This window comes from Alosa alosa, chromosome 6, assembly GCF_017589495.1.
Source record: "Alosa alosa isolate M-15738 ecotype Scorff River chromosome 6, AALO_Geno_1.1, whole genome shotgun sequence".
NCBI classification, from domain to species: domain Eukaryota; kingdom Metazoa; phylum Chordata; class Actinopteri; order Clupeiformes; family Clupeidae; genus Alosa; species Alosa alosa.
Window position 1 is genome coordinate 3,509,609 of NC_063194.1, and position 27,987 is coordinate 3,537,595.

Genomic DNA, 27,987 nt, shown 5'->3' on the forward strand with positions numbered 1-27,987 from the left:
TAGGAATCTGCCATCTTGGTTTTTATAGAAATGGATATTAAGTGACACATACACGCAAGACGTGAACAGAGATTTGTGAACAGAGAATGATTAATTATTTCAGTTATATTGTTGCATCCATTTAAACAGTTGCAAAGTTATGAAAATAGACAAAATGTTTTTGTTGGATGTAAGGAACTGAAGGTCTGTTCAAGTCCTATGACTGACCAAAGGATATACCCTATTATTGACCAAATAAACATTACATTAATACATGAAAAAGGACAAATACTTGTACTTCTGAATACTTAAGTATTTTTAAAAGCAAATACTTCTGTACTTCAACTTAAGTAAAAATCTGACTTACCAACTTTCACTTGTATTGGAGTATTTGACAAGGTGTATCTATACTTTCACTTAAGTAAGGGAATTGTGTACTTTGTCCTCCTCTGCTACTCTGTGGGTTGGCTCAAGAACTCATCACATACTGCATCGCTTTATAAAACAACATACTGCTCTGCGTGGGGGTTGGCTCAAGATCACATACTGCATCGCTTTATAAAACAACATATTGCTCTGCGTGGGGGTTGGCTCAGGAACTCATCAACAATCGATGAACACACATCACTATAAAACCTATCTTTTCTCATTGTGATTTTTCATATATATTCAGAATCACACATCATTAAGTGGAAAATGTCCACTTGAAGCTGGGACCTTTTTTTCCCTCAGATGTGTGGACAAAAAGTGTGTCTGTTTCGTCCACACATTGTTGAGTGACAGTCCACACCTAAAAATCTCGCCAAAAACCTGAGACGCCTGGTGCTCAATATGTCCATCATGTGAGAGCTGTGACCACAGCGTGTCTTTGGTGTTGACCTGACTGATTTAAGTGGGTTTGATCATCATGGTGACCTTCTTGAGAGAGTATGCACCTCCGTGGAACTCTTGCCAGTAGACTCCGTCCTGGTAGCGGCTCCGGTAGTGCCCGCCCCTGTACCACACACCGTTCAGGTTGGAGTGGGCACACATGTTGTACCACCAGCCTCCTTTGTGGTAGTGGGCACAGTTTCCTGGGAGAACAATTGAAGAAACAAGATTGCTTCAGCTACTACAATTTGATCTAGTGTTACTCAAAGTGGCTCACAAGCAAGGTAGACTACTACAACATCCACTACATAAATGTATTCATTTTAACAAATTAAAATTAATTTGAATCCCAAGCCATTTTACAGAACGATATAGAAACATTGTCATCTGTATGTGTGCTCCTTGAAGATCAAAACCATGACATTGGTGTTGTTAGACCCTTGCCATAGCAGCTGTGTAGTGTCATTAACCTGAATAAATAATACATGCTACCCACAACACACATAGTAAAACTACAAATGCAGATAGTGAATAACGAGTATATGAGCATGCTAAGAAAATGTATTACCTAAATATGAATCTTTGTCACGGTCATGAGTGGTAAAAGCTTTGTTACTGTGCCACGAGAGCGAGTCCCCAGCATTGCCATTGTAGTTGCCCAGACGCAGGCGGTACCAGTCACTCTCCGGCTCCAGGCGGAAGCTGTCGTACTCGGCGAACACATGGCGCCCCTTCCAGTCCTCCATGGCCACCCTCAGCTTGTAGGTGGCCTGTTCAGCAAGCCAGTAGAGGTGCTCCAGGCCCAGCCAGTACTCCCCGTCCAGATTCCCAAAGCCTTGCTGAGCACCAGGGAAAGAACAGAGAGGATTCATTCACATTCAGATTTCAACGTGAATGTGAGAAGCACTTTTCAGCAAGGCAATCAACTACACAAAAAAGTGAGTTGTATTGCGAGATGAAATGTTGTTAACGTTGTACCTTTGCAATTGTGCAATACTGCCGTTTCAACAAGTAACACTTTCACACCCGTTATTTCAGTAAATTCCATTTCTATTCACAGTGTTTCCCACAGAATTGAATTCCATTTGTGGTGGTTGGTTTGCAGAATTTACTTGAATGCAACAGTTTTTAACAAATAAGCACAGCGTGGTTATGATGCTAACCAGATTTAAGCACAATTTATTGTGTGGTGGTCAATGATATTGTGGTGGGCCGCCACAAATAAGTCAATGTATGGGAAACATTGTATTTGTGTATATTTACTGATCATCACAATATGACTCTTATAGGTAGACTCTAAATAATGATTATGTGTGAAAGCATTCATTGTTGAAATGGCAGTACAGGTATACTCTTAATGGCTTCTTATAGCAGCAAATAGGCACTACTGATTCACTCTTCATGGCTTCTGATAGCAGCAAATGGGCACTACTGATTCACTCTTCATGGCTTCTGATAGCAGCAAATGGGCACTACTGATTATCTCTTCATGGCTTCTGATAGCAGCAAATGGACACTACTGATTCACTCTTTATTGGCTTCTTATAGCAGCAAATAGGCACTACTGATTCACTCTTCATGGCTTCTGATAGCAGCAAATGGACACTACTGATTCACTCTTTATTGGCTACTTATAGCAGCAAATGGGCACTACTGATTCACTCTTTATTGGCTACTTATAGCAGCAAATGGGCACTACTGATTCACTCTTTATTGGCTACTTATACTCACTCTTCACTTTGAACTGTTAATGTAATATGTATCATTGTAAGTCACTTTGCACAAAAGCCTCCGCTAAGAACTAGGTAGACTTCTCCAGCCATATTTTCTTTGATGTGTCAAATGAACCGTGATGCCAGGGAAACGAGCCCACCTTGTAAAACTCCCAGGTGCGGAAGAAGTTGACGGAGCCGTCCTGCCTCCTCTGGATGACGGTCCAGCCCCCCTGGGCGCGGCTCTGCTCGCACCAGGCCTGCACCAGGAGGTTGGTGCCCTGCGGCCGCAGCAGGTAGATGCCGCTGGTGGTCTCACCGGACTCCAGCACATGCTGGCAGTCCCGCCACGGGCCTGAACATGAGGAGTGCAGAATGTACTCAGCCAGGTGAAAATCTTTCATACTTTTCTAAACAAGGAGCTTTGACTTTTTATTTATTTATTTATTTATTTATTTATTTTCTTCTGTAAATTTGTGTTAGAGATTCCCGAGACACTGAAAGACCAGGCCTCATGAAACCTGGTGGGCATGTTGCCACGCACACATACACACACGCACATAAACACACTCACATGCACACACACACACGCACATAAACACACCTACACGTGCACACAAATAAAAACATACACACATGCAGGCAAGCAGACACATGCGTGCACACACGCGCGTGCGCGCACACACACACACACACACACACCATTACCCCCACATACAGACTCACAAGCGAACACACTCAGAAGCACAGTCCACACCTAAAAATCTCGTCTTTTATGTGCATTCGTGGAACTCAATACACAAAAACAAACACACACTATGCACACACTCATATTATTATTATTATCATATTATTATTATTTATATACACAAAAGTTGCAAGAGTAGGGTCTGGAGTAGGAGATTATTTATTTTTGCGGAGAGAATGTGCTGGACTAAGTGGCGGTCATGTGGCGGTCATATTTTGTTCCGCTTTGCAGTACATCTAGTTAACAATGACTGACAATGAGTCCAAATGACAATAAATCACACACAAATAAATAGTTAGGCGTATGGGAACAGTACAACAGTAAGTCTGCATTGTGCACGCGCGTGTGTGTGTGTGTGTGTGTGTGTGTGTGTGTGTGCATGCGTGCGTGCGCTGAAGAAACCCCTGTAGAAACTGTGGGGGAGTGAAACAATTGATAAGGACTGGAATCCCAGAATGCATTAAGGTCACACACTACAAACACACTTATCACTTAGCTTAGGAGATCTGTTTACATCTGAGGAACATACATGCATCCCTCAACATAGCCATCAAGACCAAAGTCAAATGTCACAGAGTACATGTTACATCAACATGACACATTCTTAGGCCCCCATGTACACACACACACACACACACACACACACACACACACTAATGTAACACAACGTTATCATTTGTGATCTGAGTGCTGCTCCTCACTGTAATTGTGATGAAACACTTTGCATTAGCCCCATGCACGAGGAGCCCTGTCATTTCTGAGCACTTCTTCACAATTCAGGATTGAAACAAGCTGCTTTCAGGCAGGTTGTCATTACCGTTTTGTCTGAACGAGTGAGTGAGTGTGTACACACACACACACACACACACACACACACACACACACACACACACACACACACACACAGAGAGAGAGATAATGATAGATATACACACTTTGAGATATACACAAAGTGTGATTATCTCTTATTCTGTTTGTGCTTGTATGTGTGAGTAGTGTGTGTTTGTCTTTATCTCTGTGTGTGTGTGTGTGTGTGTGTGTGTTAGGGTTAATGTGGATCTCACATTAGTCTCAGTGTTTTTGGAGCCCTAATGAGAACATCTGGCACTGTTTACACATGGCTCAGGCATTCCCAGAGAGATAACCCTCCACACACAAACACACACACAGACAGACACACAGACACACACACACACACGGGGTCACTGACACTCCAGGCCTGTGCCGTTCATCATGGGAGCGACTCTGACACAGTTCTGCAATCCTAAAGGCTTGTTCATCTCATTAGTACCCTAGCTCCCACACTACCCAGTCAGGCTACTTGGGTCTACACTACAGGCTCTTACCTGGGCTCTTGGTGACGGGGAAGCTGATGAATGGGGAGTCAGTGGAGGGGGCAGGTGAGGCTGTGACCACTTCCTGGACGCCCCGCACAGACTTGGAGTTTGGTGGCGGGGCACTCTGGTCTCTCTGGACATCATTGGATTTCGGACTGGACGGGAAACTAGAGGATGGTGCCTTCTCCTGTGTAAAACGAAGACACAAGTTAATCTCTATAGAACAGAAACATTTCTGATTTCATCTGTAATATGAATCGATTACTCCTTTTTAATCTCACTTTTTCTGTCTGTGAGGGTTTGTTGCCGAGTTGACACTGTTTTTCCAGATCTTTTAGCAGATGGCTCTGGTTGCTTATAATAGAGGTTAGGGCCTCATACTTCTTCTCCAGCTCTCTGTAGCTGCTGGTCACCTGCAGCACCTTGGGACATTTGAACAGATGAACTTAATCAGATAGCAAAGGAACATTACATAAGTTTTATACATCAGTAGCCTAAGTCCAGTCTTAGAACATCCTCTATAGAAGTGATATAGTGATTTGTATGTATGTGAGATGTGTATATTTGTGTTTTTGTGTATGGTTGTATAAGCAACTGGATGCCTAAAATTTCCCTCGGGATCAATAAAGTATCTATCTACCGTATCTATCTATCTATCTATCTATCTATAGAAGCAAGTCAACTGAAGAGGTGAGAGACCTCTTCGGTAAGGGACACACCCTCCTTGACAGACCCCGGGTACCTGAGACGTGGCGTTGAGGAGCAGGTTCTCCAGTCTCCGCTGCTCCAGGTCCTGGCCCTTCTTGAGGGTGACTTCATGCAGCAGCTCGGCGTAGAGCTGGGCGATGCGGGCGTTCATGGCACCGCTTTCCCGCCGGAGTGCCCGCACCTCGGTTGCCATGGCGCCCTCCTGCTCCAGCTGCGCACGCACCCTCTCCAGCTGCTCCTGCTGACGGCTCAGCTCCTGCCGCAGCGACACCACCTCTGAGTGGTTGGCGGCGGCGGCGCGACCGATGGACTCCTGGCTGACGCACAGGGCACCCTTCAGCTTCTGCTGGGGCACGATAAAGGTGTAGGAGCAGCGGCCCGCCTTCAGGTCCGAGGAGCGAGACGAGCGTTTCTGAGCTGCATCTTTCAGGGCACGGTCACTGTGAGGTCCCTCCTTGTGCCTCTCAGCGCTGGGCATTAGTCCATTAAAGGCCAGCAGGAGCAAGAGGGCAAAGCACACCAGGCATTCCATGAGCTGGCCCACTGTTCAGTATGTAAAGGGAGAAAGGATATGTTATGCTATAGGACATTTGTTGGATGGCTTTAAGAACTGTACAATGGAAATGTGGGTGATAGGCACAGAACAAAATGTAGTATCTCACACAAAAACACTATTTAATATCGTTTATAAGTGTTTAGAAAATAGATAGTCCCATGTCAGTAACTTAGTGGGATGAAAACAGAGTAGTACGTCCTCTCTCCCAACAGTTAATTAGCAAATCAACACTGGCAACCAATGGTAAACATAATTCCAACAATAAGACAAAGGTACACATAACAACTTGGGAAACAGCTGCCTGGTTTAATGTATTGCACAGCATTTATAAAATATAAGAAGTCAAGCAGTTATGAATCAGACATTGTGATTATCATCCTATAACTGCCCACTTGTACGAAGAATAACTCATTTGTCTATTTCATTTTACTAATGTAAAAGTATCTCAACTATTGTAGGCCCACACTGAAATTGTAAAATTTTGTAAAACTGTAAATTGCAAACTGTTCATGGAAAGTCACCAAAATATATATGTAATTATTCCTATCAATCTAAAATCATTTCAAATAAAGATTTTAATAAATTCTGCAAAAAAAATCTTTGTCTTACCAAAGTCTTCGATGCTACAACAGATCAGCTCTTTGAAGGTCTTGGTGGAGCTTTCTTTCTTGGAGTTTTTGTTCTCTCTTAATAGTTTCTACTTCATTGACTAACTCTGGCCTCTTATTTGAAGCTTTCGGTATGAAATTACCTTCCTATATCCCAATTCTTAATTGTTCAGTTGAAACATTCAGAGAGACGTACATGTGAGTGTGACCCTTAGAAACTGCACACCGCTAGTTTACAGAGACACACACTCAGGGACTTTAAAGTAATAAGACCCCTCCTTGCTTGTAGTCCTTGTACACAAAGACCCACATAATTACAAACCATTCGGATGACACCACCTCCCAAACTCTGGGGTGTGTCCCTGTGCACCCCCATCACAGGCCACATCAGCCCAGGCCAGTCCCCAGTCTCCTCCCTGCGCTTTGTCTGTGGTTGAATAACTGAACTTTAAGATCAGTCTAAAAAGTAATTCACACCGCATCTATTCATTAGACTGACAGTAATTTAAGTATTTCAATGTAAATAAAACTGTGAGGGTTCTGATGGCCCTTTAATAACTCAACAGCAGATTTTAGTAGCCAGGTGGCCTTAAGATGGATAATGCCATGTAATGAATGATTTAAAGTTAGCCCAGTGTAGTATTTTTTATGATAATTATAATCGAGTCATGGACACTACCCATGTTCTATTGAATTCTGATTAGTTCATTATTATGCTATACAGCTGATATGTTGGTGAAAATCTATAATAACACACAGTTTACAATAGGCTTACTTATCCTGTGTGGAAAGACCACTATCTGCTCAGGCACCCCCTGGAGGATGACAATCTGTAAAAACGACATATTTATTTTTTAAAAGAAAAAATCTATCGGCTATGCAATTTGTTTAATCCGTCGAAGTGGACACGTTTTACGCACTTCCCGCCAGGCAGAACCTTGTTTCCGCTTTCTTGGAGAGCACGGTCCAATGTCAATGTAACACATATGCATGCACGTGGCTAATGTGCAGTACAGCAGTAGTAGTTCAAGTGGTAGAAGCTGTCCAACCGCTGAATCGGACGAAATGCGGACAAAATCATAAACGAAAGAAGAAATAAACTGATTATTTTAAGCTTGTAGTCAGCGAAGAAGACATTCTAGTTACATCTGTCTCAAGGCTCATGTGACAACATGGGTAAAAATAAGGTAAGTAACCATTGACTTAGCTAGCTTAGCAATCAGTCTGACGTTACTCGTGTAACTTTATAACGTTACAGTTTAACAATGTTAACTCAAAGTGGTCTGTAAGGGGAAAAGTGAAATTCAATCATCAAGAAATAATTTTAATTGTCCGTTCTTACAGTATTGTCCTGGCGGCATGCGTCAATCAGTATTGTTATTAATTATATTTTATGGGTAACTTTAGCTAAAGCGCCTTAACATTAGCTAATTGGTGTTGGCTAACATTAGCGTTAGGACGCCTGTTTTTTGTAGTTGAAGTGTTTTGTGTAATGCGGTGACTTTCTTTCTTCTAGCGTATCTTGCTTGATACATTATTATTTGTGTAAATAAGCGTGACATTATGTAATGAGACCAGTATGTTAACGTCAGTTGACTATATTACGGTAACGTTATGCATGAAGGGCTAATCTTTTGCCTGTTATGAACTTCATATTTGCAGACCAAAAACCAGAAGACCTCACGTCAAAAGGCTAATCAGTTGGCGGAGGAGACCTTTGGCTCAGTCCCACACAGCTTTGTCTTCCACAGGGGGAAAATTGGCAAGAATGTCGGTCAGCTTGTGTCGGACATGCGGCAGGTCATGCAGCCATACACGGCAGAGTCATTAAAGGTCCGAAACTGTGGCTTTATAATGTTAACCTTACTAAGTAGTACACACCTCTTTTCATTCACATATGCTATAACGTTACTTGTTCATATGTATGGTATCGATATTGGAAATAATCATGTAGATATCATTGGTGCATTTCTAAGCAGTGCTTGGTCTTTTCCACCAGTAGGTGCGGAAAAAGAATGTCCTTAAAGATTTTGCGACGGTGGCGGGGCCACTGGGAGTGACACACTTTGCCATCTTTACCAAAACAAAAACCAGCGTGAACTTGGTAAATAATTTTGTCTTTTGCGCATTAATTAATGTCCCTTGTTTTTAAATCCAATGCTCCGTAATTTGTGTACAGTTCTTGGCCTTGGACAGTAAAGACCAATTTTGTGTACTTATTTGTTTATTTGAGTGTAAATAAGATTTCAACATTAAAAGTAGGCCAACTGTTGCATTGACTGGTGGATTTTGACAAGGTTTTCTTATCTGTCCCTAGAGACTGGCTCGCATCCCTAAAGGCCCCACGCTACATTTTAATGTCAGCAAGGTAAGGTTTCTCTCATTCTTATTATGATTTCCAATTGTAAGCTTGAGTTTCATGGGTACAGAGGATGAAATGTTTATTATCTTGATGTTACTATGATGATCTTTCAAAGTAAACGCACTGATGTACCAAGTCCTTGTATAAACGTCTATCAACTATGTTTGCGCCTACATAGCATTTGGGGGTCGTTCTAAAGGTGCATGTGTGTGTTTGTGTTCAGTATGCCCTCGTCAAGGATGTGGTGTCATCCCTGAAGAAACACAGAATGCATGAGCAGCAGTTCACCCACCACCCACTGCTGGTGCTAAACAACTTTGGTGTAGAGGGCATGCATGTCAAACTAATGGCCACCATGTTCCAGAACATGTTCCCATCCATCAACGTGCATAAGGTAGACTTGGGGCTCTATGTGTTGGGATTATCCTTTGCTTATTTATCTCAGAACAAAGTTTATGGTGTGATGAATGTATAGTCTGCTGAGGTTGTCTGTGATTGTCTCAAATTAATTCTGATTGGCCATAACAATACCCTTGCTGTGTTTATATGGGGATGTGTAGTGAGATCTAGTTTGATGACATATTTGCTGTTTGCAGGTAAATCTTAATAACATTAAGAGATGTGTCCTACTTAACTATGATCCAGCATCACAGGAGATAGAGTTTCGGCACTAGTAAGTATTATTTGACACATCTGCACACATTCTTAGCTCTTCTCAGGCTGTACGCCCTTGTCCAGTGTGTTCCCAGTAAGATGGTCTGATATACTTAACGGGTGCAGATGATGACAAACTACAGGTTGAATGCACAGTGATTGTTTTCAAAGTAAACGCACTGATGCACCCGACATGCAGAATACCCTTTTGTCTTGTTGGCTCCTGCCACTAGACACCACTGACAAAGAAACCCTTTTCTTGAGTTATGAACAATTAGTAAGCTGAGTGGAATGTGTGTTTTCATAAACTTTGAAATTGGCTATTCACTAACTGGTCACAAGAAGTAGCTTCTTTAAAGTAGCCTAAAACAAGCCCCTTTACTTGTAGCACATGTATCCATTATTAATGAGGGCATAAAATTAGCATAGAAGCTATTGCTCTGCAATTCTCTTTAATGTGTACAAAAGACCAAAAGGACTCCATAAAATGTGGCTGAATATAGTTTTAGTCTGTTTCTTTTGGTGGTGGTGAGATTGTGTGTCTGTGTGTGTGTGTTGACATTGTCCCTTGGCTCTCGTCTCTGCAGCAGCATAAAGGTGGTGCCAGTGGGCATGAGCAAAGGGGTGAAGAAGCTCATGCAGGAGCGCTTCCCCAACATGAGCAAGTTTGAGGACATCAGTGAGCTGCTCCTCAAGTAAGTGAGCCCTGTACGCCTGAGAATATGCTTCCATTTAACTGGTTAGGTCTTGGGTCCTGATGCGATGCAGAGGAGGATGATCTATCTTTAAGTGAATGAACAGTGAGCTTTTCAAAGTAAACGCGCTGATGCATCGCAAGCAGTGATGTCACTTGTGATATCTCGCGGGTTAGGCTGACCCTCACCTAGACCTGGCTGCTTGTGTGTCTGTAGGGGGGCGAACCTGTCGGAGAGCGAGGCCGAGCTGGACGGCGATCACAACATCACAGAGCTGCCCCAGGCCTACTCCGGCCGCGGAAACATGACCTCCCAGCAGAGTGCAGTGCGCCTAACAGAGGTGACTATTGCTGCCTTTCTTTTCTTCGGTTCTGAATGAAATGAAACCATGAATGATGTTATGGCTTAGGCATCTGTCGACATATAACCCAACAGTACTTCACATATTTTTTATAGGGGAATAGATAAAAACAAAGGCAGTTGCTGCACTTTCTAGGCACTTGGGCAGACAACCTTTAAGTGCTTGGATTATATGATCCTTTCACCACCACCTGTGTGTCAGTCCCTCCAGTGTTTCGTGATTCTGTGCTGTGGAAATTAACACACAAATCATCAATGTACTGCATTTTCTTCATTCATCCTGATGATGTGTGTGTGTGTGTGTGTGTGTGTGTGTGTGTGTGTGTAGTATTTGTGTGCAGTTGCCAAGTGATTTCTGATTCTGGATAACTATGTGAAAATAAATGTTTTTCTGCTACAGATTGGCCCAAGAATGACACTGCAGCTGGTGAAGATCGTGGAGGGCTTAGGGGAGGGCAACGTGATGTATCACTCCATCGGTACGGTTCCCAGTCATCCCGACGAACAACAGTCTTGCAATTCATTGTGCTTTGGTGTGGCAAGTGTGATGGTCTCTTGATGTTCTCTTGCGCCTTGTTCCTTCAGTATCTAAGTCTGAGGAGGAGCTGATGGAGATTCTGAGGAGGAGGGAGGTGCGTCTGAAGGAGAAAGCGGAGCGCAGGATGAAGCAGGAGGAGAACATCGCCCTAAAAAAAGAGCAGAGGGAGGCGAACAAGTAAGTGAGAGAGGAGAACCCCTCAGGAAGTCCCAGCTTGTCTATACACTTTACATAGATGGACCATTTTATTGAGCCAACTAAGTGAGATTGTACTGTTGCCGCATCAATTCCCCAAAACAAACACAAAAGTACATAATGAGCTTAGTAAAAAAGCACAAATATATATATATATATATATGGTCTGGTTGTGATTGTGGTGTGTTTTTGCTTGTTTACAGAAAGAAGAGCCTGGAAGGCATAAAGAGGAAGAAGCTGCAGGCTGGTGGATCAGACGACAGTGAGGTGGAGGATCCAGGGGCGCAGGACGACAAGCCTGCCAAGGCAGAATCATCTGAGGACGAGGCCGAGTACTACAGACAGGCTGTGGGGGAAGACCCTGATGAAGGTGAGGCCTGCTCGTCAGCTGGTCCGGATCAAGGGATTCATTTTAGGGCTTGTCTTGAGGTGGTGTACTCTTGATATTGATTTATTTTTTTATTTATTTTTATCAGATATGTTCCCAGCTGCTAAGAGGAAACGTGACCCCAGCAGGTCTCCTGGACCTTTCAAGAAGAGGAAAATGTCAGCAGGAAGGGGTGCCCCTTTAAGCGGCAACGACAGGAAGAAGCCAGGCTCAAAATCTTTCACCAAGCCAGGATTTGGAGGGAAGAAGATGGGGCAAGGAGGCAAGAGGTTCGGGGGCAAAAAGATGCAAGAGGAAGGTGGGAAGTTTGGGGGCAAGAGAATGGGTGGTGGCGGCAAAAAGTTTGGAGGCAGAAACACAGGAGAAGGACGCAGAGACTTCCAGGGAAGGAATGCAAAGGGTGGTGGTGGCGGCGGCTCTAAATTTAAAGGCCCCAAAAAAGGAGGGGGGAGGCAAGGCTTCAAACAAAAGAAAGGGAGGAGTTGATTGCTATTATACTGTACCAATAGTCCCTGGATGGCTGCAATCCCAGGACTGAACACTCGGTGGCACTGTGGCTCTGCTGAGAGCTCTGATTGTCACTATGCATTGAGAAGCTGTGGATCTTGGTGAGATCAATGTGTTTGTCTTTCTGTGCCTTGTAAAAAATATGTATCGTCTGTAAACTCATTGCCATTAAAATGTGTACATTTTGGTTAAATTTGGCTTTGAATTGTCTTCCATCAATTATGCTGTTTCTGTTTTTTCCTGTGGTAAGTGTTTCCTGAACATTTTGATAATACTCTGAGATTTGAATAACTCTCTAAGAGGAAGGGGAGGGGAGGGCCAAGTGCAAAATGTCAACTCCATTTGGGTCTTCATGCATAGTTGCTCACTCACTTGCTGCAGATTGCCCAACAAATGGTGACCGGAAAGGCCTCAGCACGTGCTTCCACTGCTTCTCATTTTGAATCAATTTTGGTTGCTTTGTGTACGTCTGTGGGGGAAGCTGTAAGTAACATCCATTGATTTTGTTTTCCATCTATTGTCAATTGACCTGTTCTTAGGTATTAAAAGCCTCATAGTTATACATTTAATGGCAGAGATTGCCTGATTATAAGCAACATATTGAAATGGTTTTTGACTAGTATTCTTTGAACCGAAGAGGTTATTGACTGCTGTTATTTTGTTGTCTACATAAATTGAGCAGGATCAGAGTCTTCATAACATCCTACACATTTTAGTTGCAGGTTAGTATAGGCTATATAATAGGCCTTTATCACGGCAGCCGACGTAGGAAGTGAACAGCCCTGTTCCTGTGTGAGCACAGGTGTTTCTAATTAAGTGTCAGATTCGGCCACAGTTACTTCAACCAGAGGCCTCGTTAATGTTTTTAGGAACACCTGTGGTTTGCCTGCCAACAGGAAAGTGAACAGCCCTGCTTCAGCTGCCCGTGGGCTGCCGTGATAAAGGCCTATTACTGTAGGCTAGATGTTATTTATGTTATTTATGATTAGAAGTTTAGGCTTAAATGTTATTTATGATTTGTACACAGTTTTTTAAAAGTAGGCTAAAGGCATTTCCATCTTTAATTTCCATGTTTTGGTTCACACTTAAATCATTTTCATTGTGAACAAAGTAATTTTGGGTGTAACCACTGCACAGTATTCCATCACACTTTCCAACAGTAATGGATGACAGAAGGATCAAATAATTTAATATCCACAAGTAAATTAGTGTTATGATTTGCAGTCATTCCCATCAGTTTGAAAGATGAATTCTAGAATATTATACCAGCTTTAAAGTTGGAGAATAGGTTACGTGTACGCTGGGGTCTAAATTGTTAAATTTCGTCCCGTGTGATTAGCCTACTAAGAATAGTAGCCCTAACTTTTATAAGACTGATGCTTTAAACACTTTACCTTTAAATGTATGCGATGTAATTTCCTGCAGGAAAACTTACTCTACTTTATGATTACAGGTGAGCAATGGAAAGCAATAACAGTGAAAACTGCACTAGTTTCCAAGTTAAGCTCTTGCCCCCATTATTTGGAATAGAATTTTTCGTGGCGCTGGTGGGGAATTTGTTTGCGCTATGTCTGCTCCTCATCAAAGAGAGGAAAAACTGGCATACCGGAGTGGTGTTCTCCTTTAACCTGGTTATCAGCGATGTTCTCTACGTCCTCACACTGCCTCTTCTAATCGTTTACTACGCCCGCAAGAGGGATTGGCCCTTCGGTGCTGCCATCTGCAAAATGGAACGCTTCCTTTTCACGTGCAACCTGTACGGAAGCATCTTCTTCATCATGTGTATTAGCGTGAACAGATGGGTGGCTATCGTTCATCCTTTCTTCACGCGCAGCTATGTGCGACCAAAACATGCCAAAATTGCTGGTGTCCTGGTCTGGGTGGCAGTGATTGCAATCTCCTCTCCGATCGCGGTGTTCGCGGACACCTGTACTTCGAATCACCACGGAAAATTCAACTGCGTGTCCTGCTGCAACGATAAGCTTAAGAAATCCCACTTCAAATACAAACTGTTTTTAGCCGTGATGGGATGCATGGTCCCTTTACTAGTGACTTTTTCATCATATGTCAGTTTGATTTGGGTAATTTACAAAAATTCAAATATAACATTGTTGGAGAAGAGAAAGGTAGCACTAATGGTGGTCTCCGTCCTTGTGCTGTACCTGATTTCTTTTGTTCCCTACCATATTCTACAAATGATTTTCTCGTACAATAGGATCCACGAAAAAGTAGATTGTTTGGTTTACTCCTTATATCAAGTGAGCAAAGGTTTAGTGACACTGAACATGTGCATACACCCTATACTCTACATGGCAGTGTTTGACAGCATCAGGGTGGCCTGTTGTGGGGAGAGTACTGAATCGAATGAGTCTTAGCCAACTGTAGGCTATTCACTTTTTTTCTGGTATCATTGAATCCAGTGTGAGATCAAATGGTTACATTCTTAAAACGCTTGTGTTTTTGTAACAGTTCAGATAGGGACAACACAGTTTGTGTTATTTTTAACACATCCGTTTTAAGAGTGTACTAGGCCTCTGTTTATGTAGGGCATAGGCTACTCATAGGTTAAAACTGCATAATAGGCATTCTCATTGTCAATAAAGAGCTAACAAGACCCTATTTCAGACAAGCACCACTCTTATTTGTTACCTAGTATCATGTCCTTTTGACTTCAAATGTGTTAAGATAACTTAAGTTTAGAACTTTGGAAAGTGACTGCTAAATGAACGAATGTAAGTTAAATAATAATAATAATAATACAAATTGTAAAATGATCACTGTCGACTAGTCTAAGTTTTGCATGGGCCTAGAGATGTTTAATGAGTGTGACATTCTTTTATTACAGCTGTGCTTTACTCTTTTGTTTTGTATTCATATGTATTCATATGTAGGCCTATGGATGTTTATTGTGTGTTGGTAAGAAACCAATTAACATTGTACTAGTCTGTTCATACAAATACAAATTATTTTAAAACGGTTGTCCGAGACTGGCTTGAAGCGTCAACTAGGCCTTTTGGCTACCTCTTCCCCCGCCAGTCCTGTTGATGTCGCTATAACCTCATAGCCGGCTTACTCTTTTTTCGTTACTCATGTGCTTTAAGCCAGCCTTTGCCCAAAACGAGCGCCGAAGATGCCTTCGATTGAATTTGACGAGTAAGTTAAACTCGAAGATTAACGATATATATATGACATTTGAATGATAGCCTCCATGTTGGATGAAATACTTAACAAGCATGTATTCTTTACAGTTCGAAGCCAAGTTGGGCTGACCAAGTAGAAGAGGAAGGAGATGAGGGTATGTTATCCATGCTATGTAACGTTAGCTGGCTAGCTAACAGTAACGTTAGCTTAAAGAGAATGCTAGTTCTAGTGCGCAGAGGAAATTAGGCCAAAAAGCATCATGGTTATCCACGTATCCACCTGTCTTTAAAAAAAATCAACAAATAATTTAAATGAATACTCCATGTGTGCTAAATGTGTTGCGAATATGTACTTCCTTAGCTGTGTAGAGCAGGTAAAGATCTTTAAATATGTTGAAGTGTCTTGTCTGTCTGAATAAAGCTAACCTAAGCTAGGTTTGCATGTGAATGCCTAGCCGGCTAAAGTGGTCGCTTATGTCAAGAATGTTGTGGAATGAAACAAAGTAAATATTTAACACACTGTATTTATATGCATACGTGTAATGTAATACAATTCTACCTTTAGGCTTTAATCTGAATGTTTAGGTCGCACCTTAAGTCTTAATCAAACATGACCTTATTGAATGTAACGTTAGTTTACTAAATCGACATTAGTGTAACAGTTGGTGGACTGAGGACACTTTCATTAACGTTAGATAGCTAGTAAAATTAGTCATTAATGTTCGATTTAGAGTATTCAACTATACGGTGTTGCTGTCTGTTTATAGGTACTCTTCCATCACCAAAAGAGACCGTCAAAGGAAATATAAAAACGGTCACAGAATACAAGATTGATGAAGATGGCAAGAAGTTTAAGGTAATTCGGCTGTTATTCTCGATAATGTGCCCAGCTTCAATATGGCAAGCACGAACAACTGGCCTCTGTTGCAAAGCTAGCATACGTTGTATGGCGCCTGTCTTTGCTGTATTACATGCACGAACAACTTATTGTAAACGTATTGTAAAGTGTTAACTCTTAGTCACATGTGTCTTCTTTGACTGATGAAAGACTAGGTGTCCCGCTACATTTAAAATAATCTCATGGTCTCACTACACAAGCAGGTAGGCCAGCTTACAGTGCATTGCAATAGTCCAGTTCGGAAAGAACTATGGCCTGCACAAGAGGTGGTGTGACATTGAGTTTCATAAAGTCTAATCTTCCCAATATTTTGTATAGAATAAACTGATTTATCATACGGCTCTACGGTTCTATACATTATCCCTTACATAATTATGTGAGTTTAGAGCATTAATGTCTTACAGAATGGGTTCTTGGAATAGGATTTTTAGTCCGTGTGCTCAGTATGGTCTGACTAGATAACAACTAGATTGTTTTCTTTCTTTTCGCCTAGATTGTTCGCACGTTCAAGATCGAGAATAGGAAGGCCTCTAAAGCTGTGGCCCGGAGGAAGGTAAGGGTTTTACCCGAGTAAAATATCAAAGCAGAGGGGGCGGTGGCACAAGCGGCAGCACCGCACCACATGTTCACAAACACATTTGTAAACATATTTGTACCTAGATGGTGTAGTGCCAGTCATCTCTTTCTGTTCTCTGGTGTGCCTACATATGAAGCAATCATATGATTGATCAAACCATATGTATAATTTTAAGTTTCCTGGACGAATCTGACAACAGTGTCATTGAGGCCTTAACTAAACCTAGAAAGAGCTGTGTGCGGCACTCAAGTAAAATCACAAAGCACAGGGAGCTGTGGCGCAAACAGTAGCACTGATTGTACACACAATAGGGTCTCCACACCCATGGGGACTAGAGTGCAGTACGGGCCGCATATTTCTGTCTGAACCCGTGTCCTAACCCGACAGGCATTTTCATTTTTATGTCCGAACCCAAGCAGATGATTCCTCAGTTATTTCAGTGCTAGTGATGAAATGTTCAGGCTATCCAATGTTTGTGGATAGCCTGTCTTTAGCCTATTAAACAACTGTCATGGAATTCTTAATTGTCTACAGAATCATCAGATGAGCGTGCATGCACGCAAGAAGTCACACACAGCGCACATTAACATCAGAGGCTCAATCAAGCATAGCCTATTGAAATAGAATTCTAGTCCAACCATTGATGAAACTTCTTGAAAATTTAAGTCTTGAAATTAACTGCAAGTGTCATTGAAACTGCGGTCCTTCTGTCACTGATCATATGCAGCATCAACGTTAATTGGGGCAACTAAAGGAAATCCTCTCCTCCAATTGAACGAGACGGCCTTATACCGGTAGCCTATGTCTTTATCGCAGTAGCCTATGCAACGCAAATACCTCCACCTAGTATGCCTAGACTTCCTTTAATTTTCTTTTGTCTTCAAATCTCCCGATAGGCTAACACATTTTTTTAACGTCACCAAAGATGCCATACCATGCAGCGAAGCCCAAACAATATACTTAAAATAAAATAAAAATCACAAAGCACATGTTTGTAAAGAGCATCTCATAACGTTAATGCTGTGTTCTTGCCGTTGGTGAACTTCTGTTTACAGAACTGGAAAAAGTTTGGCAACTCTGAGTTTGACGCCCCTGGTCCCAACGTGGCCACCACAACAGTCAGCGACGATGTCTTTATGACCTTCATCTCCAGCAAAGAGGTAAGGAGAATTCACATACTGAAGAAGGATACTTTCAGCTGATGTGAAGTGTGTGTGTGTGTGCCCTGAGTTTATCTGTAATTGACCTTCACACAGTAGTAGTTGTTGCTGTAATTGCAGTGTATTGATTGGTCAGTTATTTCTGTTAACCATTCTCTATCTATGCCCCAAGGATTTTTCCCTAATGTTTTATGTGCTGTAGTTAACTCATTAGCTCTGAGATGTTACTATGGCCTCAGTGCTCCTCTTCCACTGGTTGGACAGGCCGATACAGGACAGATTAAATGGGCTTTCATTAGCTCTCTGGCTGTAAATGTGCCAACATTGTTGCAGGCAGCTTGATTTAGCTTTTTCACACATGCTGAAAAACAGCTACAGTACTTGTGTTTAAAAGGTGTGAGTTCCTGAAATGTACAATTACAAAGTAACTTTATTGCCACTGAACAAAAAAAAAAAAATGTAGTAGTTCTAAACTCACTCACTAGAAAGCCAGGGTTCCCACAGGTCATGGAATTTCTGGAATATCATGGAATTTTGGAAAGTCTATTTCAAACATGAACTGTCAGAAGCTCATAGATGGTCATGGGATTCATTGCTAGCATAGCTCTGATTGGATGATCTCAAAATGTTGCCCATAAGAATCCAAATCGTTCAGATAGAAATTACGTTGCCCAATCTCATTGGCAAAGTGTCGCTCGGCAACATTGCCCAAAAAGTTGCCTCGTGTATCGCCTGAAGGTAGAAAAAATGTTAGAATGTAAAAATGTAAGAAATGGAATAAGTTGAAATTGATAGGTGTGTGTGTGTGTGACCGACAGACACTTAGTTCTCTCTCTCAATAATCAGAAATACAGTAGAACAGTATTTTATTTTTTAAATAATAAAAAGTGATGATTATGTTTGCTGTGACACACCTACACAGTCTTCATGACGCCCCAGTGAAGTATTGGAACCACTGCATTTGCCGACTGATTGAGCCAGTCTGTAGCACGTGTCTGTAACTCTTGTCTTGTTTTGCTACCTACTACAGGATCTGAATGCTCAAGACCAGGATGAGGACCCCATGAACAAGCTGAAGGGACAGAAGATTGTGTCCTGCCGAATCTGCAAGGGTGACCATTGGACCACCCGCTGTCCGTACAAGGACACCCTGGGCCCCATGCAGAAGGAGCTGGCCGAACAGCTGGGTCTGTCCACAGGAGAGAAGGAGAAGGCTGCAGGAAGCGGTGCGTTTCCATTGACACACATTTGTAAATTTGCTTTTGAACAACTCGCTTGGTTTTTCTGCTCTCTTGCCAGTCAAGGAGTGAGTTGTCCAAAACCTTTCTTTTTAGTAAACTATGTGTACACAAACAATGTTCTCAATGCTCGAGTTCATGTGTAGAGACAAGTTTCATGTTGTGTTGAGCAGTGATGCCAGTAACGCGTTACTTAGATTTATACAGACAGTATCTTCACGAAGTTTAGCGTCTGCAGCCATATTGAATTTAGTCACGATAAGTCGAGCAACGAGTAAGAATGAACAGGTATGATAAGGGATCAGATTCCAAAAATAATTCGGTGGAAATACAAGATACAAGGATACAAGGAAGTTTATTGTCACATGCATATAGTTACTGGAAGTAAGAAATGCAGTGAAATTATGTCTGGTGTCAGCCTATTTGTGCATTAATGGGGGCGGGTAAAAAGTGCAGTAGAAGAGGGGTTTAGTAGATTAAGTGGCAAGGGCTGCATAAAAAGGTGGGGAGGATTGGGATTGGGTGGGGGGCACCAACAAGGAGCACCCAAGAGCAACAGGGGCAAGGAAAAACTCCCTTACCAAGGAAGAAACCTTGGGCAGATCCACGGCTCAAGGGGCTAACCAAACTGCCAGGGGTCTTGGTGTGTGTGTTGGGTGGATGACAGGGGAGATGGGATAGTGTGCTGTGTATGTGGGGAGAGGGCAGTGTGCAATATGTGTGTTGGGGAAGCTTCCTCATGAGACAATGTGCTGTGTATTGGGGGGGGGGGGCAGGGACTTACTATTGCAAGCAGAGTACTGTATGTATGATGTATGTGAGTGATGACAGAAGAAGCGTAGGCTGTGTTCTTTCCGTGCATCAATGTAGACAATTTCTTACTATCGCAAACTCTTGTCAGGGGAGGTCATTCATTTTGGGTGTCACCTATGACTTGAACAGAGCCTTCTATGCCACCCGATGTAGGCTACTATTATTGTTACAGTTTTTAATCAATGCAACTAACATTATGTAAAGCGACGCAATATAAACCGTAGCCTATGCAATTTATTATCCCGTCTGTTATGACATGTACAAGGTGAGGGGTACTATCGTGTTGAATGCTGAAGTCAATGAACAGCATCCTCACATAATTCCCATTCCCCTCCTCCAGGTGAGTTAAGGTGGTGTGCATAAGGTTTGAGATGGCATCCTCTGTAGACCTGTTGGCTCTGTAAGCAAATTTGAGGGGGTCGAAGGAGGCAGGGAGGGATGAGCAGATAATGTTTTTCACAAGCTTCTCAAAACACTTCATCACTGTAGACGTCAGGGCTACTGGGCGGTAGTCATTCAGACATGATGGACTTTTGTTTTTCGGTACTGGAACAATAACAGACTGCTTGAGGCAAGTAGGAACTGTCTCTTGAGCCAATGATGTGTTAAAGATATAAGTGAACACAGGAGCTAACTGAGCAGCGCAGGATTTCAAAACCCTGTTAGAAATTCCATCCGGTCCAGTAGCTTTTCTACAATTAACCCTCCTAAAGGCATTGCTCACATCGACCTCAGAGACACAGAAAGGTGCATCCTCATTTGCTTCACATGCTGCAGCTAGTCCAATATAGTCTGTGTTTTTCATGTCAAAGCGAGCATAAAAAGCATTAAGTTCATCAGGGAGGGCTTTACTCACATTCATCATAAGAGGGGACTTTCTTTCAAAGCCAGTGATGGTTCAGAGTCCTTTCCACACTCGTGCTGGATCACCCTCCAAGAAATCAGCTTCAACTCTGTCTCTATAGCGCCGCTTAGCATCTTTAATAGCTCTAATGTAAACTATAAGATGCTGCTTTGTAATCCGTCATATCCCCTGAAATAAGCCCAACGTTATAAGTCATGGTGCGTGTCTTTAATGCCGTTCTCACTTCTCTATCCACCCATGGCTTCTGGTTAGGAAGCTTCGATCTTTACAGTTGGGATGATGGAATCAGTTAGCATATTGATGTAACTCAATGATACTTCCGTAAACTCATTGATGTAAGCAGAGTTCGTCTTGAACATCTCCCAGTCAACGTTGCTAAGGGCGCCCTGTAGCCTGGCTTCCGATTCGTCAGTCCAGCTTGACCTCCTTCGCCACTGGGGGTCCGTCCGACTTCTCTGTTTGTACATAGGCAGTAGGAAAACAGCTGCATGATCTGATTTTCCCAAAGCTGGTAGAGACTTCGCTTTTAACTGTTCTTGAACTGTGTGTAGCAGTGATCCAGTGTGTTGTCACCACGCAGGGAAGTGAATGTGTTGAATAAATTCAGGCATGGACCGGTTCAGATGTACTTGATTGAAATCACCGGCCATAATAAGCGCAGCTTCAGGGTGCGTGTGTTGTTGTCTATTTAACACTTCTTGCAATTCTGAAACGGCAGCATCTGTGTTTGCTTGTGGAGGAATGTAGACAGCATTGAATATTACCGAAGTAAACTCATGGGGCAGGTAGAAGGGTCGACAGACGATCGCTAGATGTTCTAGATGAGGCGAGCAGGACTTTGAGAGAACGGTGACATTTCTAGGATCACACCACTTGCTGTTAAGGCCATGATGCAAACACCGCCACCTTCGATTTTCCAGATTCCTCAGTCCTGTCAGAGCGAGCAGCAGAGAAAAACTCCACCGGAGTGATGGCACTGTCCGGTACAAGTTCAGTTAGCCATGTCTCAGTAAAGCATAGAATGTTAGTCCCTGATGTCTCTTTGAAACTGTATCCTCGCTCTTAGTTCATCCATCTTGTTCACAAGAGACTGGACATTGGCTAGGAGAATGCTAGGCAGTGGAGGCCTATGAGCTCTATTCCTCAATCTGTTACGGGCCCCGCCTCGCTTTCCTCTGTGTTTTTTCCTTCTGCGATGCGCCTCCATGGTTCCCCTGATGCATCTCGAGAATCTCAGTCGGCCAGGTAGAATCGCCAATTAAAACATCCCGAAACAAAAAGGCAATTCATTTCGATGTTTCGGAGTGTAACGCCATCATAATGTAATCAGTGCAGTGGAAAAGTGCAAAAAAATTAGGGGTTAATAAAAGGTAAAAGAGTAAATATAAGCACAAGTTAGGCGGAGCAACCAAAAAGAAGGTCCGAACGCCGGGCGGCCATGGCAACAAAAAATGATGCATACTGATGCTGCTACTGGAAGAAACTGGAATCCATGCATTTCCACTGAATGCATGGATTGCAATTAGACTAAATTCAAGATGGCTGCAAACGCTAAACTTCGGGAAGATACTGTGTATAAATCGTCTTGTAAGTAAACTACCAGTGCTTTATCAAAGTTCTCAATGTCTCGTTTTAAATGTCAGGGCCCTCGGAAGTCTACCAATGAAGTGTGGAGATACATTGAGCCTCGTGAAATGGGTGTAAAACAGTGATTTATTTGCATGGCTAGCCCGATGCGAAAGCACCACTATTGAAAAAAGCTATTGGTAGCATCGGGCTAACTAAGCCCAGATTTTGGAGTGCAGGGGACAAGCCGAGATGGGCTATGAGACATACGTTCACACTCGGTATCATGTTTCAATACACTTTAGGTCAATATCACACCGGAATTCTCCTTTAAGGTACATTGTACATACTGTGCTGGCGACAAAGTGCTGTCTAGCTAGACATCCCAAGTCTCCCACATATTGATAGCGCCTTCCTGACGCCCGCAAATTACATAAAATCTCCTGGTACCTAGAGCGAACAAGAGCACGCAAGCCAGACCGGACTTCAAATCGCGTGTGCATATGAGTTTAACGCGCACACAACAGAGAGGGAGAGGGAGAGAGAGAGGAGCGGTGCGTTTGTGCCTGAAGCGCATCCAAGACAGAGAGCATCCTGGTCTGTTTTTGCTGAATCAACCAATCAGTTTTCAGTGTGCTTAAATATCTCTTTTCTCATAAACTTAATTAATCAGTTCAGTCAGTGCATCTAGGAACAGGAGCGTCATGGCAGCGTCAGTGCCCCTCAAAAAGGAAGATTTAAGACCCATTTCACATCAGACACAAAAGTATACCCAATTGTCTCATAAGATTAAAATATAATGATAGTCTTGCACACTGCACTGTTTGTAACAGCGACTTTAGCATTGCTCACGGTGGGTTAAATGATTGCAAAAGACTTGTTGAGGTGAGTTTAACAAGTGTAATTTCATTTGCATATTACTCAGGCCTATACATGATGGCTAGTTGCCAAGGCTACATGAAGAAAAAAAATCTACAAACAAATCTACATATTTTACTATAACAATTTCTATCAATAGGCCTTCCTTATTTGGTGTACTTAGACATTATTGAACAAACATCTGAATTTCAGTATCTAAGTACTGTAGGTTATGGGATGTCTGCTATACATTGCTGACATTACTGTTAAAATGCACTTTCAGTATAGTGAGTATTGGCAAAACCGGTTATCATTTTTATGTTGAGGTGGTGGGGGTGTTGTTGGCAGCTGCTGAAAGTAACTAATAAAGTAACTTGTAATCTAACTTAGTTACTTTTAAAATCAAGTAATCAGTAAAGTAACTAAGTTACTTTTTAAAGGAGTAATCCGTAATCAGATTACTTTTTTCAAGGTAACTGTGGCAACACTGGTGTTGAGTCTTCTTAGCGTTTTAAAAATAGAGATTTTGACGAGATCATGTATCAAAATAGTAGTGCCCCTACGATTCCCATTCAAAAGGCCATTTGACCCGAAAACGACAACACGGACAAGCTTAAAGTGGCGCTTCTGACGTAATTATGCTTTTAAACGAAAGTTTAACTGTGGTACATTCACAAAAAGACATTCACAAAGAGAATGTAGGGGAGAACCAGCACAATCGTAACACTTTTCTAATCTCTCTGTTCAAACACGATTTACACAAAGACGTTAGACTTGAAAGCTGTGATATTTGGCCAGAAAGGCCATACATGTTTACTCCATGAAAGATGAAACAGAATTTAAAATGGTATATCGCAAAATCGCAGTCATTTCTTGCTTTTCAACCGCAGTAAGAAAAAATCCAAACCGTCCCAGCCCTAGTCATTATAGCAAAGATCCTTGATTACTGACCAAGATAGAGCAACGTAATTCGTTTGCTCCGCTTCAACACTGTCTGATTATAGGCTACAAAATTATTGGACCTATGAATATTGGGAAGGCCCGTTCATTTGAATGGAACTTGCAGTGGAACTTGTGAACTTGAATAGTTAAGAAATGCATTGTTTAGTTTCTGCCGGTAAAAAATATGTCTGGCCGGTAATTTTCATCTACCAGCCACTTTGGCTAGTAGGCCAAAAAGTTCATTTCGACCCCTGTTCTAGTGTTTATTTAAATCTCTCTTCAGAGGGTCCTAGATTGGTGTGAAATGGCTGCCTAGCACCCCAACCCACTTCCCCCATTTCTGTTACCCCTTTACTGTATGTCTCTTGTGGTTTTCACACCTTGTTTTTTGTATGTTTGCCCTCTAGCAGAGCCAGAGCCTGCCCAGCCGGCGCAGAGCAAGACAGGCAAGTATGTTCCCCCCAGCCTGAGGGACGGAGGCACGCGCAGAGGAGAGTCCATGCAGCCCAACCGCAGAGGTACGTGTCCAGAACTGCAGCGCATAGAATTGAGGAGTAGCCGTGCTTCTGCATAGCTGGTGCATAGAATTGCAGGAGTAGAATGGATGTGTAAGCTGATGCAATTTTTCCATGAACAGAACTTGACTTCACTTGGGACCTCTAAGGCAGTGGTTCTCAAACTGGGGCGGCGCGAACACACCCCAAGGGGGGCGTGTCACGGACCAGTCACTGGCTGCTCATGGGGCTAAAAAAAAAATAAAAAATACGGAAGGGGGTGGGCTACAGCTGCACCAACAAATCACAAACACATTCAGTTTCACGCCAACCAATTAGAAACTACAATTCATTTGAAATGTCAACGATTACCTTAAGGCGCGGACACCACACGTACTTAAGAAAGTGCAGACATCGGAAACACACCACTGTGCAACATATGAAGTTGTAGCCTGGTAGCCTACTTTGATCACGTTCATTTCGGCAGTTTTCAAGTTGACCACAACAGCCTTTTTAAAGGCTATCTCAGTGTTCCATTTTAGTAAATTGCTTTGTCTTTGTAAAGACATATTTCTGTTTTCAATTTTACTTTCAAATTTAATAGATTTGCCTCTTTCTCTTCCTGCTAAGCGTGCCTTTCTTGCCGCTGCAACTGCAGTAGGCTAGCCTATTTTTCTGGCTTGCCTTCTTTCCCTTCTTACTGCTTGTAGCCTACCCTTACCTTTTACCTTCCTACTGTACTTAATTTAATACTTGTCTATTCGTACTCTTAGGATTCAACCACACCGTATTTCAACACACATTTATCCAATATCTTACCGATCCACTCATTTCAACGAAGCTTGTCCCTGGATTGTCTGCTTGCATGCATGCATTCATTCATTCATTCATTCATTCATTCCATCGTCTTCGAGCTAGTATTACAACAAGGAATAGCCTCTGTAATTTGTTCATTAAATTAACATACACAATACACACACGTTAATATTTAGAACTTTATTAATTTTGAATTCACCTCATCAAAACAGAATGGACAAATTCCTCCTTCGGCAAAAAAAAGATAAACCAACTGCAAAAAAAAGATAAACCAAACCAGCTCCTAAAAAGGCTAAGCTCCGCAAATATGACGAGAGTTATTTGCAGTTTGGTTTTTCTGTAACTGGCACATTAGAACCACGTCCAGTGTGTTAATTGTGCGGAGGTGCTAGCTAATGACAGCATGAAACCATGCAAATTAAAGAGACATCTAGAGACCAAGCACTCTGAAATAAAAGACAAACCAGTGGATTTTTTAAAAGAAAACGCGATGCCCTCCATCTCCAAAAGGCCACCATTGTCCAACACACCACTGTGTGAAGTCAGTGTCTCGAAGCTTCGTATGTGGTTTCCCAAAGAATTGCAAAACTTGGGAAACCACACACTATCGCCGAAACACTGATTTTGCCTGCGGCTCAAGACGTGTAAAATCATGCTGGGTGAAAGCGCTGCCTCCAAACTGAGTGCCATCTCATTGTCAAATGATCCAGTAGCATGGAGAATTTCTGATCTGGCCAGCGATGTCCAAGAGCAATTAATAACCCATATTAAACTCCATATTATATAATTAAAGTCCATATTATGCATTGCAATTAGATGAGTCAACAGATATTGCTGGGCAGGCTCAGATGCTCACCTATGTAAGGTTTGTGAAAGGCCAGGGGATTGAAGAGAATGTTCTGTTTTGTCGTCCTCTTCAAACCCGTGCAACTGGGGAAGCAATTTTTCATGTTCTTGACTCATTTGTCAGAGATGCTGGACTGTGCTGGGACAAGTGTGTAGGTAGGGGGGGGCTCCAAGTTCAGCTGACCCACTTAGGGGGGGCCCAGCTTGAAAAAGTTTGAGAACCCCTGCTCTAAGTCATTTATTACTATAGATGCTATTTAGCACACACATTATTTTACGAAATGACTAATGTCAAACATGAACAAATCATCAGCTCGCGCATCAATTCATTTTCATTTCTTGTTGGGTTAGACTCAAGAAATTGTATCGTTGGCAACAGGAATGTCCGTTCTATCGCTTCTCATTCTGTGGTCAGATGACTTAGGAGTCTTCCCTTCTGTCTTACCTGTGCTCTACCCTTCTGTCTTACCTGTGCTCTACCCTTCTGTCTTACCTGTGCTCTACCCTTCTGTCTTACCTGTGCTCTACCCCAAGGGGATGTAATATCACTTACTACTTCACCCTAACAGACGTTGGAACAGATAGGCTGAATGATGGGATTGTTTGTTGAATCTCTCTTTCTCTCCCCTTCCCCACAGCTGATGATAATGCCACCATCCGTGTGACCAATCTGTCTGAGGACACCAGGGAGACGGACTTGCAGGAGCTCTTCAGGCCCTTCGGCTCCATTTCCAGAATCTACCTGGCCAAGGACAAGAACACGGGACAATCTAAAGTGGGTGGCGCTAATCGCCGTTTGTTTGTTTGTTTTTTTGTTTGTTTGATTGTGTGGGACTCAGTCTTCACTTCATCTCCTTTCTTTTGTTATGCTCTGGGGTAGGAGTTGTGAACTAATCTATCATCAACTTGACTTCTTGTTTGCAGGGCTTCGCCTTCATCAGCTTCCATCGCCGTGAGGATGCAGCCAGGGCCATTGCAGGTGTATCTGGATTCGGATACGACCATCTCATCCTCAACGTTGAATGGGCCAAGTAAGTAGTACTGTCTGATTGTGTCATTGATCTGTCTCGGAGGTAATGGTGCGCTGGTAGCGTAGTGGTTAAGGAGCTGGGCTTGCATGCAATAGCCTGAAATTTTTGGTTGGTATGTTGTACCCTTCATTATATAGTAGGTCATGGAAATTCAGTTTTTTATTTTTGTCAGGGAAAGTCATGGAATTTTACATTTCACTTAGTGGGAGCCCTGTATATAGTGGCATATTGTACCCTTCATTATATAGTAGGGAGCCCTGTATGTAAGTCGGTTTGGATAAAAAGCGTCTGCTAAATGAATGCATGTAAATGTAAAGGAGCATTATGGGACAGTGTTTACAGTCCTTTTCTTCCTTTCCACAGACCTTCAAACAACTGAGGGTGAACAATCTAAAAACGGATCAGAGAAAATTCCAGGAGGATGATTTCAGCTATTCTCCCAACCAGATGTGTGTATCTTAATAAAAGGAATTAAAATAAATGTAAAGAATGTCTACAATTAATTTTGACTTCCAGCAGTCCTTTA

The 27,987-nt window shown here is 42.4% G+C and overlaps 3 protein-coding genes across 4 annotated transcripts; 2 read left to right on the forward strand and 1 right to left on the reverse strand.

Moving 5' to 3' along the window:
• Positions 1 to 450: 450 nt before the first annotated feature.
• On the reverse strand, positions 451 to 5,886 carry angptl6 (angiopoietin-like 6). The gene is made up of 6 exons (XM_048244874.1): positions 5,389 to 5,886; positions 4,928 to 5,068; positions 4,656 to 4,833; positions 2,723 to 2,916; positions 1,418 to 1,688; positions 451 to 1,052 (listed from the first exon to the last, which is right to left on the reverse strand). Exons 1-6 carry the CDS (start codon positions 5,884 to 5,886, stop codon positions 868 to 870), a joined length of 1,467 nt encoding a protein of 488 aa, XP_048100831.1. The 3' UTR covers positions 451 to 867.
• Positions 5,887 to 7,464: 1,578 nt separating this feature from the next.
• On the forward strand, positions 7,465 to 12,410 carry ppan (peter pan homolog). The gene is made up of 12 exons (XM_048245801.1): positions 7,465 to 7,705; positions 8,181 to 8,351; positions 8,521 to 8,622; positions 8,836 to 8,886; positions 9,104 to 9,274; positions 9,477 to 9,553; positions 10,122 to 10,229; positions 10,446 to 10,569; positions 10,990 to 11,068; positions 11,175 to 11,304; positions 11,526 to 11,692; positions 11,799 to 12,410. Exons 1-12 carry the CDS (start codon positions 7,691 to 7,693, stop codon positions 12,194 to 12,196), a joined length of 1,593 nt encoding a protein of 530 aa, XP_048101758.1. The 5' UTR covers positions 7,465 to 7,690; the 3' UTR covers positions 12,197 to 12,410.
• A 2,872-nt stretch (positions 12,411 to 15,282) lies between these two features.
• Positions 15,283 to 27,948, forward strand: eif3g (eukaryotic translation initiation factor 3, subunit G). 2 transcript variants are annotated; one of them, XM_048245803.1, is made up of 10 exons: positions 15,283 to 15,370; positions 15,466 to 15,512; positions 16,125 to 16,213; positions 16,749 to 16,808; positions 17,888 to 17,992; positions 19,023 to 19,218; positions 24,682 to 24,792; positions 27,069 to 27,205; positions 27,355 to 27,461; positions 27,825 to 27,948. In XM_048245803.1, exons 1-10 carry the CDS (start codon positions 15,348 to 15,350, stop codon positions 27,838 to 27,840), a joined length of 891 nt encoding a protein of 296 aa, XP_048101760.1. In that variant the 5' UTR covers positions 15,283 to 15,347; the 3' UTR covers positions 27,841 to 27,948. The 2 variants fall into 2 exon arrangements, with proteins under 2 accessions (XP_048101760.1, XP_048101759.1); XM_048245802.1 differs by having other exon boundaries at positions 15,319 to 15,370; positions 24,685 to 24,792.
• Positions 27,949 to 27,987: the final 39 nt, after the last annotated feature.

Bases quoted from the DNA above. Each gene is read 5' to 3' on its own strand.
- eif3g (XM_048245803.1), top strand. From the start codon at position 15,348: ATGCCTTCGATTGAATTTGACGA. The intron at 15,513-16,124 runs GTATGTTATCCA...GTCTGTTTATAG, and splicing joins AGAAGAGGAAGGAGATGAGG to GTACTCTTCCATCACCAAAA. The intron at 19,219-24,681 runs GTGCGTTTCCAT...TTTGCCCTCTAG, and splicing joins GGAGAAGGCTGCAGGAAGCG to CAGAGCCAGAGCCTGCCCAG.
- ppan (XM_048245801.1), top strand. The intron at 8,887-9,103 runs GTAAGGTTTCTC...GTTTGTGTTCAG, and splicing joins TACATTTTAATGTCAGCAAG to TATGCCCTCGTCAAGGATGT. The intron at 9,275-9,476 runs GTAGACTTGGGG...TGCTGTTTGCAG, and splicing joins CATCCATCAACGTGCATAAG to GTAAATCTTAATAACATTAA.
- angptl6 (XM_048244874.1), bottom strand. From the start codon at position 5,886: ATGGAATGCCTGGTGTGCTTTGCCCTCTTGCTCCTGCTGGCCTTTAAT. The intron at 4,834-4,927 runs GTGAGATTAAAA...CGTTTTACACAG, and splicing joins AACCCTCACAGACAGAAAAA to GAGAAGGCACCATCCTCTAG. The intron at 1,053-1,417 runs GTAATACATTTT...TTGTTCTCCCAG, and splicing joins TGACAAAGATTCATATTTAG to GAAACTGTGCCCACTACCAC.